Here is a 15,881-nt window from a genome sequence, read left to right as displayed (position 1 = left end):
TTTATAGATCTACTGGACAAAAAAAATTATGGAATAAATAGAGACATTGGATTTATGGCACATTATAACCTGCCTGAAATCCAATAACCCCAGCTAACCTCTCTATCTTTTACCAGCTATATTCTACCACCAGGCATACATTCCCCTTTTCCCCCCACACCTACCTGTCTGGCACCTATTATCTCCCATGACCTCTGATCCTCACTGCCATGCATTTGCATTTTTACAGACCTGAATTTTGCATCTTGGCTTCTGTTCCAACCAGGAGAACACAGAACAACAGCAGACTCTCCCTATGCCTGAAAAATGGGTGTTTGTGCCTGCAAGTTTGCAAACAACAATCAATTTACTTAGTCTAGTTAAAGATGTCACATTTACTCAAATAACCTTTTCTGCCTAGTAGAGGGACAGGAGGTTAAATGCACTATATTTGATCTTCAATAATTCTAAAAATGAAGGGATTTCAGCATGATAAGTGGAAATTAAACCAACTTCTAAATGAAATGGCACTAAGTGACTGCCTTTTAAATTGTTAACTGTCTTCACTTGATTCTTCTGGGAAGTGGGTCCACCTTTTCTGGGATATACCTGTTTTAACTATATTTAAAAATAATAAATTCTTCATGTTACAAACCTGTAGAGCTTGTAAAATCTACAAAGAGCAAGCATGTGAAATGTTTTCATTTTAGAAATAGGTACATCATTAAAGGCTACCTACCTTATATATAGAATATTAAACATATTTTATTACTACTATCACTAATGGTTAGATTTATATTAATATGTCAAGATGACACTTGTACATATGTGTATTTGAGTATATATGCTAAGTCTGTTATTTCCTGTATCATAGAACCATAGAGAAGGAACCTCCAAAGGTCATCTAGGCCAACTCCTTCCCTGACTCAGGCAATGTCATCCCTCTCCAAGCCATCCCAAATAAATCCATTATTTAACCTATTAGCAAAACTACAGTTAACCCTGGCACAATCATGTGATATAACACCCTAATCTACCATAGGCAAAGCAGAGGGACCACAGTGTTAAAACATGCTCATAAGACCTGACCATTCCCATAGCTACAGATAACGGAAAAACCCCCAAAGTCCGTTTCACTCTGACCATAGGGTAAAATTCCTTCCTGAGCCAAATATGGAAATTAGCTTGACCCTGAAGAGAGGAGCAAGATCTTCTAGTCAGGAACCTCTGGGTTTAAGTCCTAGCACAAGCGCTGGCATCCCCTGGACCAAACCCCCAGTGTTGCCTGCAGCCAACACAATGCTTCTGAGGCAGTCTTTAAAAGCAACAAAAGGAAAAAAAAAATCCCTCCTAGCCCCATGCAGCAACAAGCAAAGCCCAGAAGCATGGGAAATGTCCATAATGGAACATGGGTATAGCTATGCATAAATCATTCCTGACCAGTGGCTTTCCAGCCTTTTATTGAACACCTCCAGTGATGGAGAGCCCACAACTTCCCTATGTAGTCTATTCCACTGTGAAGAAATTGTTCCTGATATTCAGTCAAAACTTACTTTGCTGCAAGTTCAAGCCATTGGTCCATGTCCTTCTCTCTGCAGTGAGAGAAAAGTGTCTTCCCTCTTCTTTAAGGCATCCCTTCAGGTACTTGAAGATTGCTATCATGTCCCCTCTTAAGCACCCTTTCTGAAAACTACCTATTTTCTTCAACCTCTCATCACAGGACTTCCTTTTCAAGCCCTCTATCATTTTATCACCCACCTTTGGTCCTTCTTCAACTTCTCCACGTCTTTTTTTTTTAAGGTGGAAACCAAAACTGCACACAATAGGTCAGGTGAGGCCTATTGCATTAAATAGGGGCAGTGTCGAATAGGGAGGCACTATTACCTCCTGTTTCTTGCACCTAGTGTTTCTACTGGTGCATTCCAAAACTGCATTTATCTTTTGTGTAATGGCATCACACTGCAGACTCATATCAAGTTTGTTCTCTACCAAGACCCTCAGATCCTTCTTCAGCAGGGATTGTAGACTGCCTGCAGATGCCACTGACTGTGTCAGCAGCGCTTTTTTGTAGGGAGTATACCACCATGTGCAGAGTGTGCATGTGCACCTGCTACGTGTCATTCCTGTACTCAAGTACTTGTTTTGTCAAAGGAGATTATGTGTTTAACATGATTTGTTCTTAGTAAATCCATGCTGAATGCTTTGGATCAATTTTTACTGCTGCTGAAGCTTGAAAATGGACTTCTTTAGGATATGCTCTATAACTTCCCCAAATATTGAGCTGAGGCTAACCTGTCTGTATTTCCCCGAATCCTCCTTTTTGTCTTTTTAAAAGAGGGGCACTATACTGGCCCCTTTTCAGTTCTCTGTTACCTCATGAAGCTCCTACAATTTCATAAATATTATTGCTAAAGGCTCTGAGATTATCTTTGCCACTTTCTTCAGTGCTCTGAGATCAAGTTCACTGAGACCCATCAATAGCTCTTTGATTATCCCTTTTATTTTCATATCCTTTAGCTTCAGCCCTCACCCCTTCCATATCCAAATAAACTTAGGTGCCTGGCTGCAGCTTAGTTTTTTGTACATACTTTATTGGCTGACAGTGTAAACATTAAACCTATAATTTTTTTTTAGTTGAGTTATTAAATGTCTGAAATGGTACGTTTGTCTTTTTTAACAGAAATTCACTTTGTTTTGGAGTCTAGGCCAATTTCAATTTAATTTAACAGTTTTGTCATTCATTTTGGTCGGAACAGATTTGGGTGGGGTTTTTTTCACTGACAAGCTATGATAAAAACTAAAAATCGCATGAAATGTTGTTTGATGCTTTCCTGGATGATCTAAATAAGATTTGGTTTTTATTTCATGGTCCATCGTATGTTTATTAAAGCACTATTCCAGTTCCAAAAGACTTTAGATATGGTGTAGAATTGGAATGACATGTGAAATTAAATTTGCCATTGACAAGAGTGAATACAAATTGGCACATCTGTCTCAAAAGAAAAAAGTGTATCAGAAAGACAGAGGTGAGAGCAAACTAATAAAAGACCTTCTGATGCCAAACTCCTCTCTCAGTGCTTTCATGCAGTCTACCAAAATAGCTAAATTTGGCAAGCAAATGCACTTATGTACTTTAAATTATCCAATTTAAATCAGATGGGATAAAAAGGATGTAAATCCCCCATGTGTTTTTGTTACTGTTTAAATAATGTGGATTCAGATGTTTGATGAGATGAGTAATGCCCTAAAGGACTAAGGGCACTGGTACAGGTTACCTTTAAAACATTTTAAATCTGTGGAACATTAGACAGTCATAAAGTTAGAACAGTTTCAGAGTAGTCACAGGCCTGCACAACTATGATTTACCACTAAAGAAGCTGGCAAGCAGGGATGTGAGCAGGAGTTAGGACTCTATTCCTTCTCTGGGAAAGAAAAGTGATGGGGAAGGTAGCATGTAGCTTGAAGGTGGAGAAAACACCATAGGGTCTGTGGCTTCCCTCCCTCCCTAGTAACAGAAGCCAAGCCAGAGCTGAAGGTAAGAAGGGAGAAATCTTGAAAAAGTATTTGAAGTAAAGAGGGTGGGAGGAGAAGTAGAGAATGGACTGAAAAAAAAGAATAAAAAAAATAAAGGACCAAAATCTTACATGTGTCACAGTGACTGGGATTGGGGTGGGAGAAGTTGGGTTAGAGGTGGCAGGAGTCATGCTGGCTGGAATGCAGGACTGTCTTGGGCCAGGTGGCTAGCAGACGGGAGGAGCAGAGGTAAGAACCAGGTGATTTGTGGGTCCATGGAAACTCAGGCATGATGCAGTGGCTGGCCCACAGTGCTGGTGATTGTGGGTGGTAGTAGATGGCTGGGTCCTGGGGAACTGGCTGGCCCCATGCCAACCCACTCCAGTGAGTCCCCTGACACTGCTCTCTCTGGGAAAGACTGGTAGAGCCAGGATAGGGTTAGGGGTAAGCGGGTTGTGCAGGCTGGGAGGGGATGCTGAGGTGAGAGAAGGAGGTCTCACATTTCCATCATGGACAGGGAGAGGGAAGAGGAGGCTGGCAAGATTAGCCACCTGCAACAAACACTGATGAACCCCCTACAGTTTTGTCCCAGGTGGGGGGGAGGAGGAGAGTTAGGGGACCCCCAGCTTTAGCCCCCAAGTCTTCCATGGTCCCATCCTAGCCTAGGAGGGAGGGGCCTGATGAGAGGGCTCAACAGTCTGGTTCCTACATGGCAGCTGCTTTCAAGGACACCTCCCAAACCAGACCTCATCCCCCTGCCTTATTCCAGGTCCCCAAACCTTATTCAGGGCTGCCTGAGCCTTTAAGCTGGGCGCAAGGTGTGGGAAAACTTCAACTAAGCTCATGATACCTGAGGTTAATTGAAAATTTCCTATACTCAGCTGGCCTTTTCCCCTGTTCTCCTCTTGTCAAGCAGGTAGTGGCAGGGCAGGGAGAGAAAAAACAGATTTCCCTCAAGCCCATTCAAGTCCAAGTCATCCAGCTCCCTTACCAAGGCAGGATCACACCTTTCTAAACCACCTCAGGCACGTTTGTTTTAGCTGCTCTTAGGACTCGCCAAGACACAGGTGAGAAGATTCTACATGTGCATTTTACACCTCTCTTAGTCATGTTTCAACACTAAACCATCCTTATAATTAGACAGTTCTTCTTGGTATCAAGCTGAATTATCCTTGTTGCGATTTAAACATAATTTCTTATATGTCCTCTGCAGCTACAGGAAATAGCTTAATGTACTCCTCTTTATAGCCATCCTTCAAGTATCTAAAGAATGTTTCAAACTTTCTTTCTGAATCATGTTCCCTAGACATCTAATCTAAGATCTAGGCTGGACTTTTCATAATTTTTCCATGTCTTTCTTTATGTGTAGTGCCCAAAATTGGATGTAGGATTCCAGTTGAAACCAGTCTGAATAGAGAGGAAGAATTACTTGTCTTGACTTGCAGGCAACATTCGTGTTAATTTAGCACAGCACGTTATTAGCTATTTTGTATCTTTTTGGCACCACAAAGAATGGTGAATAAATTGAGATTTTTTTATGCATACTGTCTCTTATTAAGTTTGCGGTCCCAAATATATTAGGTAGTCAGAGTTATTCTGCATCATTTTTATGGTTTAACTAGTCTTTTGTTTTGTTTAATTCCTAAACCTATCTGCCATAATTTATCAGAAGCATAAATGTGAACAGATCAGGAGCTCAGAAGTACTCTGTTCACTGTCGCTGTTCAGAATCTTTTTTGGATGTTTTCCTTCCAGTCACCTAGGCAGATGAGTACTCAGGAGCTGAAAATATAGTGCCAGCAATTGACATGAAAAAAGTTAACCAGAGGAATATTGCTTAACATGGGAGAGACATACGAAGGATTTGATCTGCAAATATCACCTTTATAGCTGGCTTCACTTGTGCAGAATAAGTGGTATGTGTGTCAAATATTAACTCATCAGACTGGTAGTTTTACAACCATTTTGCACTTTGTAAAATACTGCACATGGTGTATCTCAGTGGATAATCAGGCCCAAGTTTAAAAGTTTAAAGGTTATTTTTTTTATCCCCTACCTATGAGCAGGTATTTTGCGGTTCCCAGCAATAAGGATAACATCACAGAGTTGCTGCTGCTTCAGGTAGCTTTCCATTTTTCGAAAGGTTTGTTCAGCATGGTGTACTGCCTGATAGAATTCCTCAGAGCTACTGGAATCTATATCACATGGAGGTGACAGAGGATGGCTGGCTGCTGACAATCTGTAAACCACAAAAAAATAGTAGGGTTGATGAAGTGTCTCCAAATCTCTATACTTAACAGCCTCCAGATCTCTGATTAAGAGAAATCAGTGTATTTTTCCCTATTTTTATCACTGGAAGCAGAAGACGGCAAAATTTTATCAGTTTAAAGACCCAAAAGTGTTTCTCTGGGAAAATGAAATAATATTTTCAATTACCTGTAAAAAACAACAGTCAAAGAAGGGTTCAGCATACTTATACTAAAGTTACTTGTACGTGTTTATCTTCAATAAACAGCCCTATTTCTCTGCACTTTTGTGTTCTAAAATGTTCTTCTAGCCACAAAATGGAGCACACTACGTAAAAATAATTTTCTGCTATAGTTACAATACTAATATGAAAAAAAAATCTTTTCGCATTAGAAATTAACACTACATATATGCACATTTGTTATCACAGTGCCAACTCTAGTTTAGATCTTTCTTGTTCTTGTTTTGTTTGTTTTAGTTTCCTCAGTGGGTTATGTTAAAACACTCATTATTTTGCCTAAAGCAAAACTGATAAGTAGTATCCCAGAATACATTAGACTAAAAAGTGATATAAGCTACCATTAATTTATGCTGTGCAGTGACAGTTTATAATACCCCCCAAAATACTTAGGAAAAAATAATGTTAATAATGATAGGTGAGCATAAGCTTCAGAATTTGAGGGATCTATATGGGGATCTACAGTGGTTTCCAAATTTTGAGGAGTTTCAGACCTAAGGTTCTGGCACAGCCTCTGACCTACATACAAGAAACATAATGCTAAAAAATTCTTGTTGCATATATGCCAACTTGCAAGCACGCCTTGAGTAAAATAGAATCACTGATACATTAAAAAGTTTATTTCTTTAACTTTTTATTTGATATGAAAGCCATGGGTTGACACATCCAGCGTTAATAGTAATTGTGTATATATACTGATCAATCTGTCCCCCTCAGCCAAACCAATACAGGCCTATTAAATCAACAGGACAAGCATCAGAGTAATACAAGGCAAAATTCAGCCTGGCATATTAAAGACAGTATAAATGAATATGATCTTGGTTTATAAAATATTGTACTAAAAGAAAAAATAAACAGAGCACAGGGTGATTATTACTAATTGACAAAATTAATGTTATATTTGAAAGCACAAGTTTTTAATCCTGTGACAGTTATATTGCAATTGCATTATCAATAGTTCAAAAAATAATGCAAAACACTCTGCCAGCAAAACTTTCAAATATCAGTTAAGTAAATCAAAGAACTGTATATGCGGGAGGAAAAATGGATTATGAAAATAAATAAATAAAAATAAACCTGTTTATTTCTGATTTGATTGCATTCTTTAAATTTAAAGTGCCTATTTACAATAACTATTATTCTTATATTTCACCAAAGCAGTTTCACCTTTCCAAATGTCCAAGGTTAGTCTTCATCCTCCTACCATAGTGAAATCATCACCAAGGGAAAGGCCAGACTAGGTTATTCCCACTACATTTTGTTTTCACAGTATTTCTCCTTGAGGTGGTTGGCAGCCCACGTATAGGACAGGGAAGCCTGCAGACAATTCTAGGGATATGGACAAATTACATGTGGAACAGTTTGAACCACCCATTCCCATGGTCAGGGTTAATTTGCACCATAGTATCCTCTCACAAATACCCTGAAAGTCAGTTCTCAGAGATAACTTGTGATTGTACAAGTCAGTATCCTGCCATTATGAGAGACTAGATATCTGATCCCCTTTGCCTTGTAACTTACACAGGTATTGATAAAAGCTGTTAAATTATCCTATGTTGGTGTGGTGGGGTTTTGAACCCTCTTTATCAACAGGCACAAATAATGGTGTAAGATCAAAGGCCCTGAAGAACCAGTCTTGACAGGTTTCCTAAGAAGTCTGACAGTCAGGGAGAGCCAAACAAATGCAATGGGAAATTAAAAAGAGGGGTGGGGGAAAGAAATATGTTGACACTTTTCTTCAATTTTGCCTTTCTGGGAAAAGTGAAGATTGATTTGACTGAGAAAATGCAGTTCTTGAACTACAGTTGTCCAAATGTATCAAGAAAAAAAACTATCTGTTCTCACTACCCATTGCTATTCGAACATTTTACATTTATTATAAACAAAAACAATAACAACTGTGAGACTGGGGATAGGAAACCAATCAAGACTACTTTTCTGCCTTTCTCTCTGAGTGCCCAAACTACTAGCCTACAGCGTCCAGCTTTCTCTCATTGACTTTCCTTCTGAGCCCATAAAACCTTTATTTAAAGTGACACAGCTTCAGCGGGAGAGGTGAAAGGTGTCAGCACTCAACCATGCCTAAACCTGGTGGTTAGGACATTCTCCTGAGAGGTGAGATGTGGGTATCAATCTATTCAGGCTGAAGAAGAGATAGAATCCTGGCTGCCATTTCCCGGTTGTATGCCTTAACTATTAAGCAATTATAGAATAAGATGGGCAGCATCACCCTCTTATCCTTCTTATTTTTTATTTGTTTTGAAAGAAAATTGCTATAGTCACTACTTTTGCACTGAATTCTATGCTGCTGGAGAGTTTTAGACATGTTCCAAACACATGAATGAGACTAGTCTTTCACAAGATTTTGGTAATACTCTGCCAAGATTTTAAATCTCAGGGAGATGTGGGCAGGAGCTATATACCTAGCTGCTTAGGCCCCAGGAATTGTGGTCATGTGCTGAAGACACTAATGGAAAATTTCAGGTAGAAAGGGGGTACATCCACACAAGAAATTAGCATGGAACAATAAACTACAGTACAGTTTGCACCGGGCTCCAGGTTGAAGGCTCCAGTTCATGGCTTCAGGTGGTGGAGGGGCTGGCTGGGACACTGTGGCTGGTGTAGTGATTAAATCACTACACCAGCCACAGGAAGATGCTAGGATGCAGGGCTAAGCAGCAGGCAGCCCCCACACTGTAGCACCCCCATGCCCCAGCCATTTCCAGTCATTATCTACACATGTATTGAGCCAGTATAAATTACTCCGCCATCATATAGTACTTGTCTTGGACAGTACTGTCCTACAGCAGAGTTAATTAATTTACGGAGTCCTAATATTGGTGTATGTATAGACAGTGACTTTTTGCTGCAGAGCTAATCAGTCAACTCTGCAGTAAAGTGCATGTGTAGATGCACCCAGGGAGGTGTCAAGCAAGTTGTGATAGTTCCAGATTCGATAGCCAAAAAGCAGTCATTTTATGAACGGGCCATGTTGCACGGGCCACTTAGTATATGTTAAGTATGTGTATTGTTTTTCAGCATTAAAGTTAAAATGTGTTCTGAACAGGTGCATCCTAATGTTTGCTATAAACCTTAACAAGCCCAGCCAGAAACAACCAAGTGCAGAGGAAAGTGCCAATTGGCTGACCATCTCACTGAGGATATGAATTCTAATTACTCATTGGCAAGGACACTCATCCTTGACTGAGTGTCTCAAATGGGTCTGGATTTCCACAAGCTTCCTCTAGATTTCATGTGGCAGAACGGAGCAAATCCTTGCCCTGGCTGCTATAATCCACCAGAATTCTGTTCTTTGGTGGCACAAACTCCTGGCCTGGTAAGGCATTACTTTGAGAGCTGTGATGTTTCCGTGGACTTCATGCTGGCCCTTTTCCAGGAGGCACAACAGTGTGCCACACAAAATAGGGGACTGTGGGCCTGTTATTGGATGCTGTCTCATCTCTACTGGGCCCTACCATGAGCTTGGGCTGTTGGGAGCAGCTTGTTCCTGGAACATGGAATGCCAAGCAGCCATGGCAAAATGTTGGGATATCTCTAAAGTTGTGCTGAACTGTTCTAGTTGCTACAACTCTGTAACACTGAGCTTTAGTGCCTCATGCCTACCAAAAGATTCACGGCCCTGTGCAACAGTCCAGCAGTAGCTGAACATGTGTTTCTTAATATAATCTGGAAATAATTCTCACCATACATTTACTAAAATATGAACACACTTAGCATATGTTTTCCTGCTTGAGCACACAGTCATTTTCATTTTTAAGTGTATTTACCATATACTGTGTGTCCCATGTGAAATGGCCTGATCACAGTTTTGTACTTAGAAACTAAAGACAGTGTAAATCCTGTTGTGGGAAACTAAGAGCTTTAATACTCTTGAAAAAACCAAAAAAAAAGTGAATAGAGAAAGGCTACCACTTTACACAGGCAAATAATACTTTTTGTATATTTTGCCTACTTTATAGGAATATTCTTCCTTCTTGATGTACTGAAATCCAGGCACCAAATTAGAAATTCTTAAATCAGGAAACATCAAACTCCTTCTATTGTTACTAGAACAAATATTTTTCTAGTTGTATTTAACTTTTTAAAATTTATACAGGGTCAGCCATCCGGAAATCCAATTATCTGACACAAGTTTCATTTGGCACAAAATATGCTATGCTTACAGATTTTGCCAGTTATCTCCTAGAAGAAAAATATGGGCAATTCTTTAATTAAAATATTTCATTATTTATAACTAGCAATGGATGTCAGAAATATTCCACAAATGTAAACAAAAAAGGTCTTCAGATGATTTTTCTAACCACTATTTATTGAGTGTTTAGCATTCATTAATCTGTCAGATTGCTGTTTCTAACGTAAAGTAGGCTGTCAAGAATTGTCACACTTATCAGTGATCACTTGTTAAGATGCAAGAGAGCATGGACTTCACTGTGCTTCTAAAGCATTGCTTATAATGACAGCAAGATTTTGTTTAGTTTTGGTTGTGATGAAAGCCATGCAGCAATTATATTTGTAACAACAGGTACCACCCATAGTTTAAACAATTTATTTATTGACAAATTATCCAGAGTACTAAATCAAAAAACGAAGCATTCAGAATGTTCTCTTCAGGTGGTTACATTAAAAACCCCTGTATTTTCAGTATCTATTTCAAAAATCCTTATTGTTATTGGGTAAAATAAAATTTCAACAAAACACTGCAATACCTATTTAAGTGTTGTCAAGTGCAGATAAGCCAACAAATTGATAAACTCAGCTTCCCTCTTACAGCTTAATCATAATGTCTAATATAAAATGAACTTTCCTCCAGGAACTATTCTGGGGATCAAACTTGTAACCTAATTCACTCTTTTGTCATCATAAGGCCAGATTAAATCACTACACCAGCCACGGGACTAAAGAAAATCTGCATGAACCTAATTTAGCTCTTTACATAGATGTACCAAACAAATTAAGAATATTATTCACTTAAATAAGTGAATAAAAATGCATCTCATCCACCGTATTAAAGTGTCTCTACCCCATAGAAAGATACTAATCATAAAAACAAAACACCCAACTTTAATTTGAAAAAGCCTAGTAAAAATCATATAATCAATCAGAAAAAAACCTGTCATCATTCAGTGGAATTGCTTCTCAGTGGTACCCATTCTGTTGGGATTTTTTTGTGAGATTTATTCCACTTGTAAAATATTTGGAGCATGGAATTGACTTGCATTCATACTTATCTGCAAATATCTAGCATACTATTGATAAAATACAAGTATTCAATAATAAATAGATAAAAACAGAGTTGACACAAGAAAGGACACAATGGAAAGTGCTGCAATCCTAGCTGAACCACAAACTTCCCCTGTTACATTAAACCAGTTACATAAAGGAGATTTTTCAGACCATCTACAACCACATTTTGAAGAGATCTTGTTAACTAAAAACATGGACAAATTTGCCAGTAAGTAAAAATTTGACTGGACATCAAAAAGAGATCTTAATCCAAAAGTTCAGCTTGTGACACTTATAGGTAGATTTGCAATGGACTATTTTCAATCCAAAATGTCCAGGGCCAAATTGTATTCTACCTATTACATGTGAAAGTGGACATATAGATAATTTAGACTGCTGATAAACATTCAGTTAAGGTGGGATGGGATCTGATGCTCCATCCAAACAACCATGTGTCCTACCATACTTTATGTATATAGCAAGAGACATAATTGTGGGACCAAGGATCAGATACCAATTGCAGCATATTGCCAATACTCCTGTCAGTGCTCCTAGTCTTGGGAGTGCACCAGTCTTGAAGAGCTCCAGTGTACTCTGAGGCTGGGAGTACTAGTCATCTCATTGATACTATCAACTTAAGGAACACATCAGAGCTTTGAATGGCTCGGATACACTCCTATGGCTGGAAGTGTTTTTCAGCTGACTAGCACTCCCAGCTGTGGGAATGCAGGGCCTTCAAGGCTGCAATGGTCTTCTGAGGCTGGGAGTAGCAATCAGCTGATCAGCACTGGTCATGACTTCAATTTAAGGTGCAATGGAAATCATCCAGGTTACTAGTTAAGATGTGATTGAGTGGTTAATCATGCCTTAAGTGTAATGTCTTCCAGGGACCAAAAGTATAATTATGTTCTACTCTACTTCAGTCCTTAAAACACCATTAAATACAAAATGTATTTTGTATAGGCCAGCTTTTAATCCAATAGCCTATGTTGGGCATTAGAAGGCTCTAGGTCTTGGCCCAAGTCTTAACCCTACTGATTATCAGTGTTATCAGATGTAAATACAAAAACAATACAAAAGCATTCCAAACAAGAGCAAGATCAGAACCTAGAGCTCCCTTTCTTCCAGGCACTGCTCATCTCTCTCTGGCTTCCTTCCTTCTGGCACATACTTTCTTCCTTTATGGGCTCTCCAGTAGGTCATCTTCAAGAATGTTGGAGGATGCTTTTGGCAGGCTGGAGCCTATGGCTGGGTCATTAACAGCAGTCTTTTTGGATGTAGTGGGAGATGTAGGTTTAAGCCTCCTCTGGGAAAAGGGTTATATAAACTGGGTCTCCCACTTCCTGGACAAATGAAGCATGGAGAACAAGCAGGAGGAGCTAGCCCTCCTACTCACCAGTGGGTGTTAAGATCTAGTAGGGATCACAGAGACCTAGTGGGACTCGTCACATGATTGGAATGTAGCCATTGATGGCTGCACCTTGCACAGAAGGGACTCAGCAGGGAAGAAAGGTGGAGGTGTAGTTCTCTTTGTAAGACAGTAGTATACCTCCTTGGAGGCCAACATTGGCTTTCAAGAAGAGTGGCCCAAAACCCTCTCGGTCAAACTACAGGGAGGAGGGGAAGACAGCAGGCAGTGAAAGAGACCTTACTGTAGGTGTATACTGCAGACCCCCAAGACAGGGGGAGGAGCTCAACCAGGAGTTCTCCTACAACTGGCAGAGGCCACGCGTGCACAGGGCATGGTCATCATGGGCAACTTCAATAACCCAGACATTGCTTGGGATGAACACTCGACTAAGTTGGATCGGTCACAGTGCTTCCTGACCTGTATCCAAGAGCGCTACCTGACTCAGGTTGTGCATGGGCCAACCAGAGGTAACACTCTGCTAGACTTGGTCTTGACCAAAGGGGATGATCTGGTGAGTGACTTGAATATACAGGGTAGCTGTGAAGGAGTAAAAGAAAGTAAACGGAGCCCTTGAGATGCCCAACTCACCAGGCTACTGCTCAGGCTAGGGAAGGGAAAGTGGAAAGCACTGATTGAGAGGGAAAAAGAAAGTAAACAGAGCTCACTGCATGATCAGCTGGTAAGGCCGCAGCTGGAGACAAGAGGAGAAAAAAAGATACCGCAGCAAAACTTCTGGAGCAGCCTTTCACTCCGGATTGGAGGAGCAAGTTCACCAGGAGGTATTTCCAGCCTCGGAGAGGGTCAGAGAGGGTCAATTCCCTGCAAGCTATGAGGAGAAGTGGCCAAGTGTTCCTTCAAGCAGGTACTTCTGACCCTGCCAGAGAAACACTGTGGGAGCGACCTTAAAAAGTATTCACTCAGAGGACTGCCTGCATAAGGACTCTGATAACATTTAAGGATGGAATGGCTGCTAAGGATCCTGGTAGGAAAAAGAAATGAAGATCTCCTTCTAAGGGTAGAACTACCTAGGGTGGGGTTTGACTTGGAACAGAGATCCTAGTGGTGGACTGCACCTACTTACCATTAGATGTGGATCCTGAGCAAGCAGCACTAGATTAATTGATGTGGAATGCTAGAGACTGACCCAGGAGTGTTAGGAATAGACTACTTTAAAAAAGAGGAACTGAGACAGTTGTGTCTGGGATGCTCTGAGCCCAGTCAAGGTGTATCCACTGGAATTAGGCACAAGTCGAAATAGGGCTATGGTCAACCAAGCTGAGGGCTGCAGAGGACATGATATTCAGAGAACCAGACCTCATAATATCAAGCCACAGAGATATTTTGAGTTCCATCTGGAGTGGCTAGGGTGGGATAAAGAGTAGGTTTGGACCCCCACAAAATATGGGAATTTCTATGACCTTTCTATGAGAACACTTTTGGTTCACTTTTGGTTCATGTTCAGTTGGTATTTATATCATTTCAATCTTCAGGTTAGTGATTTTGTTTCAAAGTTTATTTAAAAAATAGAACTGGAAAGACAAAATAAAATTCTGGGGTGGAGGGGTAACGATGGTGGCATGGTGACAATAATAAAGGATTTTAGTAGCTCTATGTAGTAAAACAAATCTTCATATGACCTATGCAGGTAAACCTAATTACTTGTGTAAGTGATTAATATTGTAAATCACATTGATACCCTTCCTTTTAGAGGTCTGGCATTATATCATGCAAAAAAATTCCCTTTAAAGTAGTGGTAACAATGTTTCTTCCCTTAGTCCAATTTTTCTCAAGTCTGAACTACCATAAGAAAAGCCACCAGAAAGTCATGTTCCTAAAACACAGAAGGAACATGTAATGTCAGTGGTGCAGGATTAGGCCATGGTTTGTAGTTAACCTCAAATGCAGTCGAGTTTCTTCTGACCAGCAAAACTCTTTAAATTATGACAACATTTGGCGGCTGATAAATTCTATTAAATTTATTATTTCTTCAGTTTATCTAACTATGATTCAGACATACAAAATATAGATGTAAGCTATAATATATTATAGTTAAGTTACCAAGGACTATTTGTTTTGTTATTGCATTTGATAATATAATTTAGAAACATGAAACCAAATTCTACTCTCAGTCTAAAAATTTCTTCCAGCTTGAATAATCTTAAATGGTAGGAATAATATTACCTGTACTATTGATTTTGGTATACAACCATATGTAATAAGGCATTCGGTTTTTAGGTGTGGTTTTCCATCCCATTTTTTTAATCCAAGGTGGTCCCAATAGAAGTTCTCCAGTGAAATAGTTGTGAATATTCTAGATCAACATAGTAGACTATTCTCCTATTTTTTATAGATTGTCCTGCATGCTCACATTTCATTTAATCTTAGTTTATAACCTGGGATCCTGGTTTTCTCTGATAAAAAAAAAATCCCCAAGTTTTGGATAAAAGGGTAACCCAAAGTCCATGTTTCCACGATTGAAATGAAACACCAGTATATATAGATAAATCTATATTCTACTATACATATCTCCACAATATTTACAGCTATATATCTGTATATAGCGTTGTTTCATTTTAATCACAGAAACATGGATTTTGGCTTACTATTTTTAATCTGAAAACCAGATTTTTTTATCAGAGAAAACCAAGATCCCTTCTCATAACATTGGATGGCACATGTGCATTTCAGCAGAAACATACCAAAAAAACTCTTGCAGCTATCCATGCTTATTATTATTTATTAATTCTTTCCATGAGAAACTCTCCTAAAAAAATGAACAGATTCACTCCCATATCTGTGTGCAACCTTATTTAATATCTATGAAATGTAATTAAAACTTCTTACTGTTTCATTTTTCCAAGTCAGAACACATTAAATTTGTGACGTCTACTTTCAGCAGAAAACCCCATTGCACTGAAAAGTAGTGTTATAATACCTCTTAAAATTGATTTGAGCACTAGTATGGTCCTTTTCTAAAGTCATGGAGATTCTATACATCTATACAAATCCAGAGCTTACTGCTTTTTTGTAGGAGACACAGGTGGGGAGATTTTTAACCACATTCTAATATTACGAGTAGGACAGCAACCTACAGTCATTACTACATCTATGAACAACTTAAATAGTTGTTCAGTTGGCTGAATCTACCCTTTCTGCACCACTCAATACCCCTCCATGCCTTTGTCCTATTCTTCCCTTAAACAATTCTCCCTTATTAATAATACTATGAAATAGCACTCCGCAATGTGC

General features: G+C 39.3%; 1 protein-coding gene across 2 annotated transcripts in view; it reads right to left on the bottom strand.

The window, feature by feature from the left end:
- Positions 1–15,881, bottom strand: part of KLHL1 (kelch like family member 1) — a 489,325-nt gene that overhangs the window by 370,429 nt on the left and 103,015 nt on the right. Inside the window, exon 2 of one of the 2 annotated variants that reach the window (XM_090024576.1) lies at positions 5,549–5,731. The exons of the other annotated variant lie outside the window; for it this stretch is intronic. Coding sequence (XP_089880702.1) covers positions 5,549–5,731 — 183 coding nt within the window. The remainder of the gene's footprint in view (positions 1–5,548; positions 5,732–15,881) is intronic. 2 annotated transcript variants of the gene reach the window in all.

This window comes from Crocodylus siamensis, chromosome 1 (assembly GCF_052110815.1).
Source record: "Crocodylus siamensis isolate JL-2025a chromosome 1, ASM5211081v1, whole genome shotgun sequence".
NCBI classification, from domain to species: Eukaryota; Metazoa; Chordata; order Crocodylia; family Crocodylidae; genus Crocodylus; species Crocodylus siamensis.
Note: the sequence above shows the minus strand (reverse complement) of the source record. Positions and strands in the feature narration are given on the sequence as shown.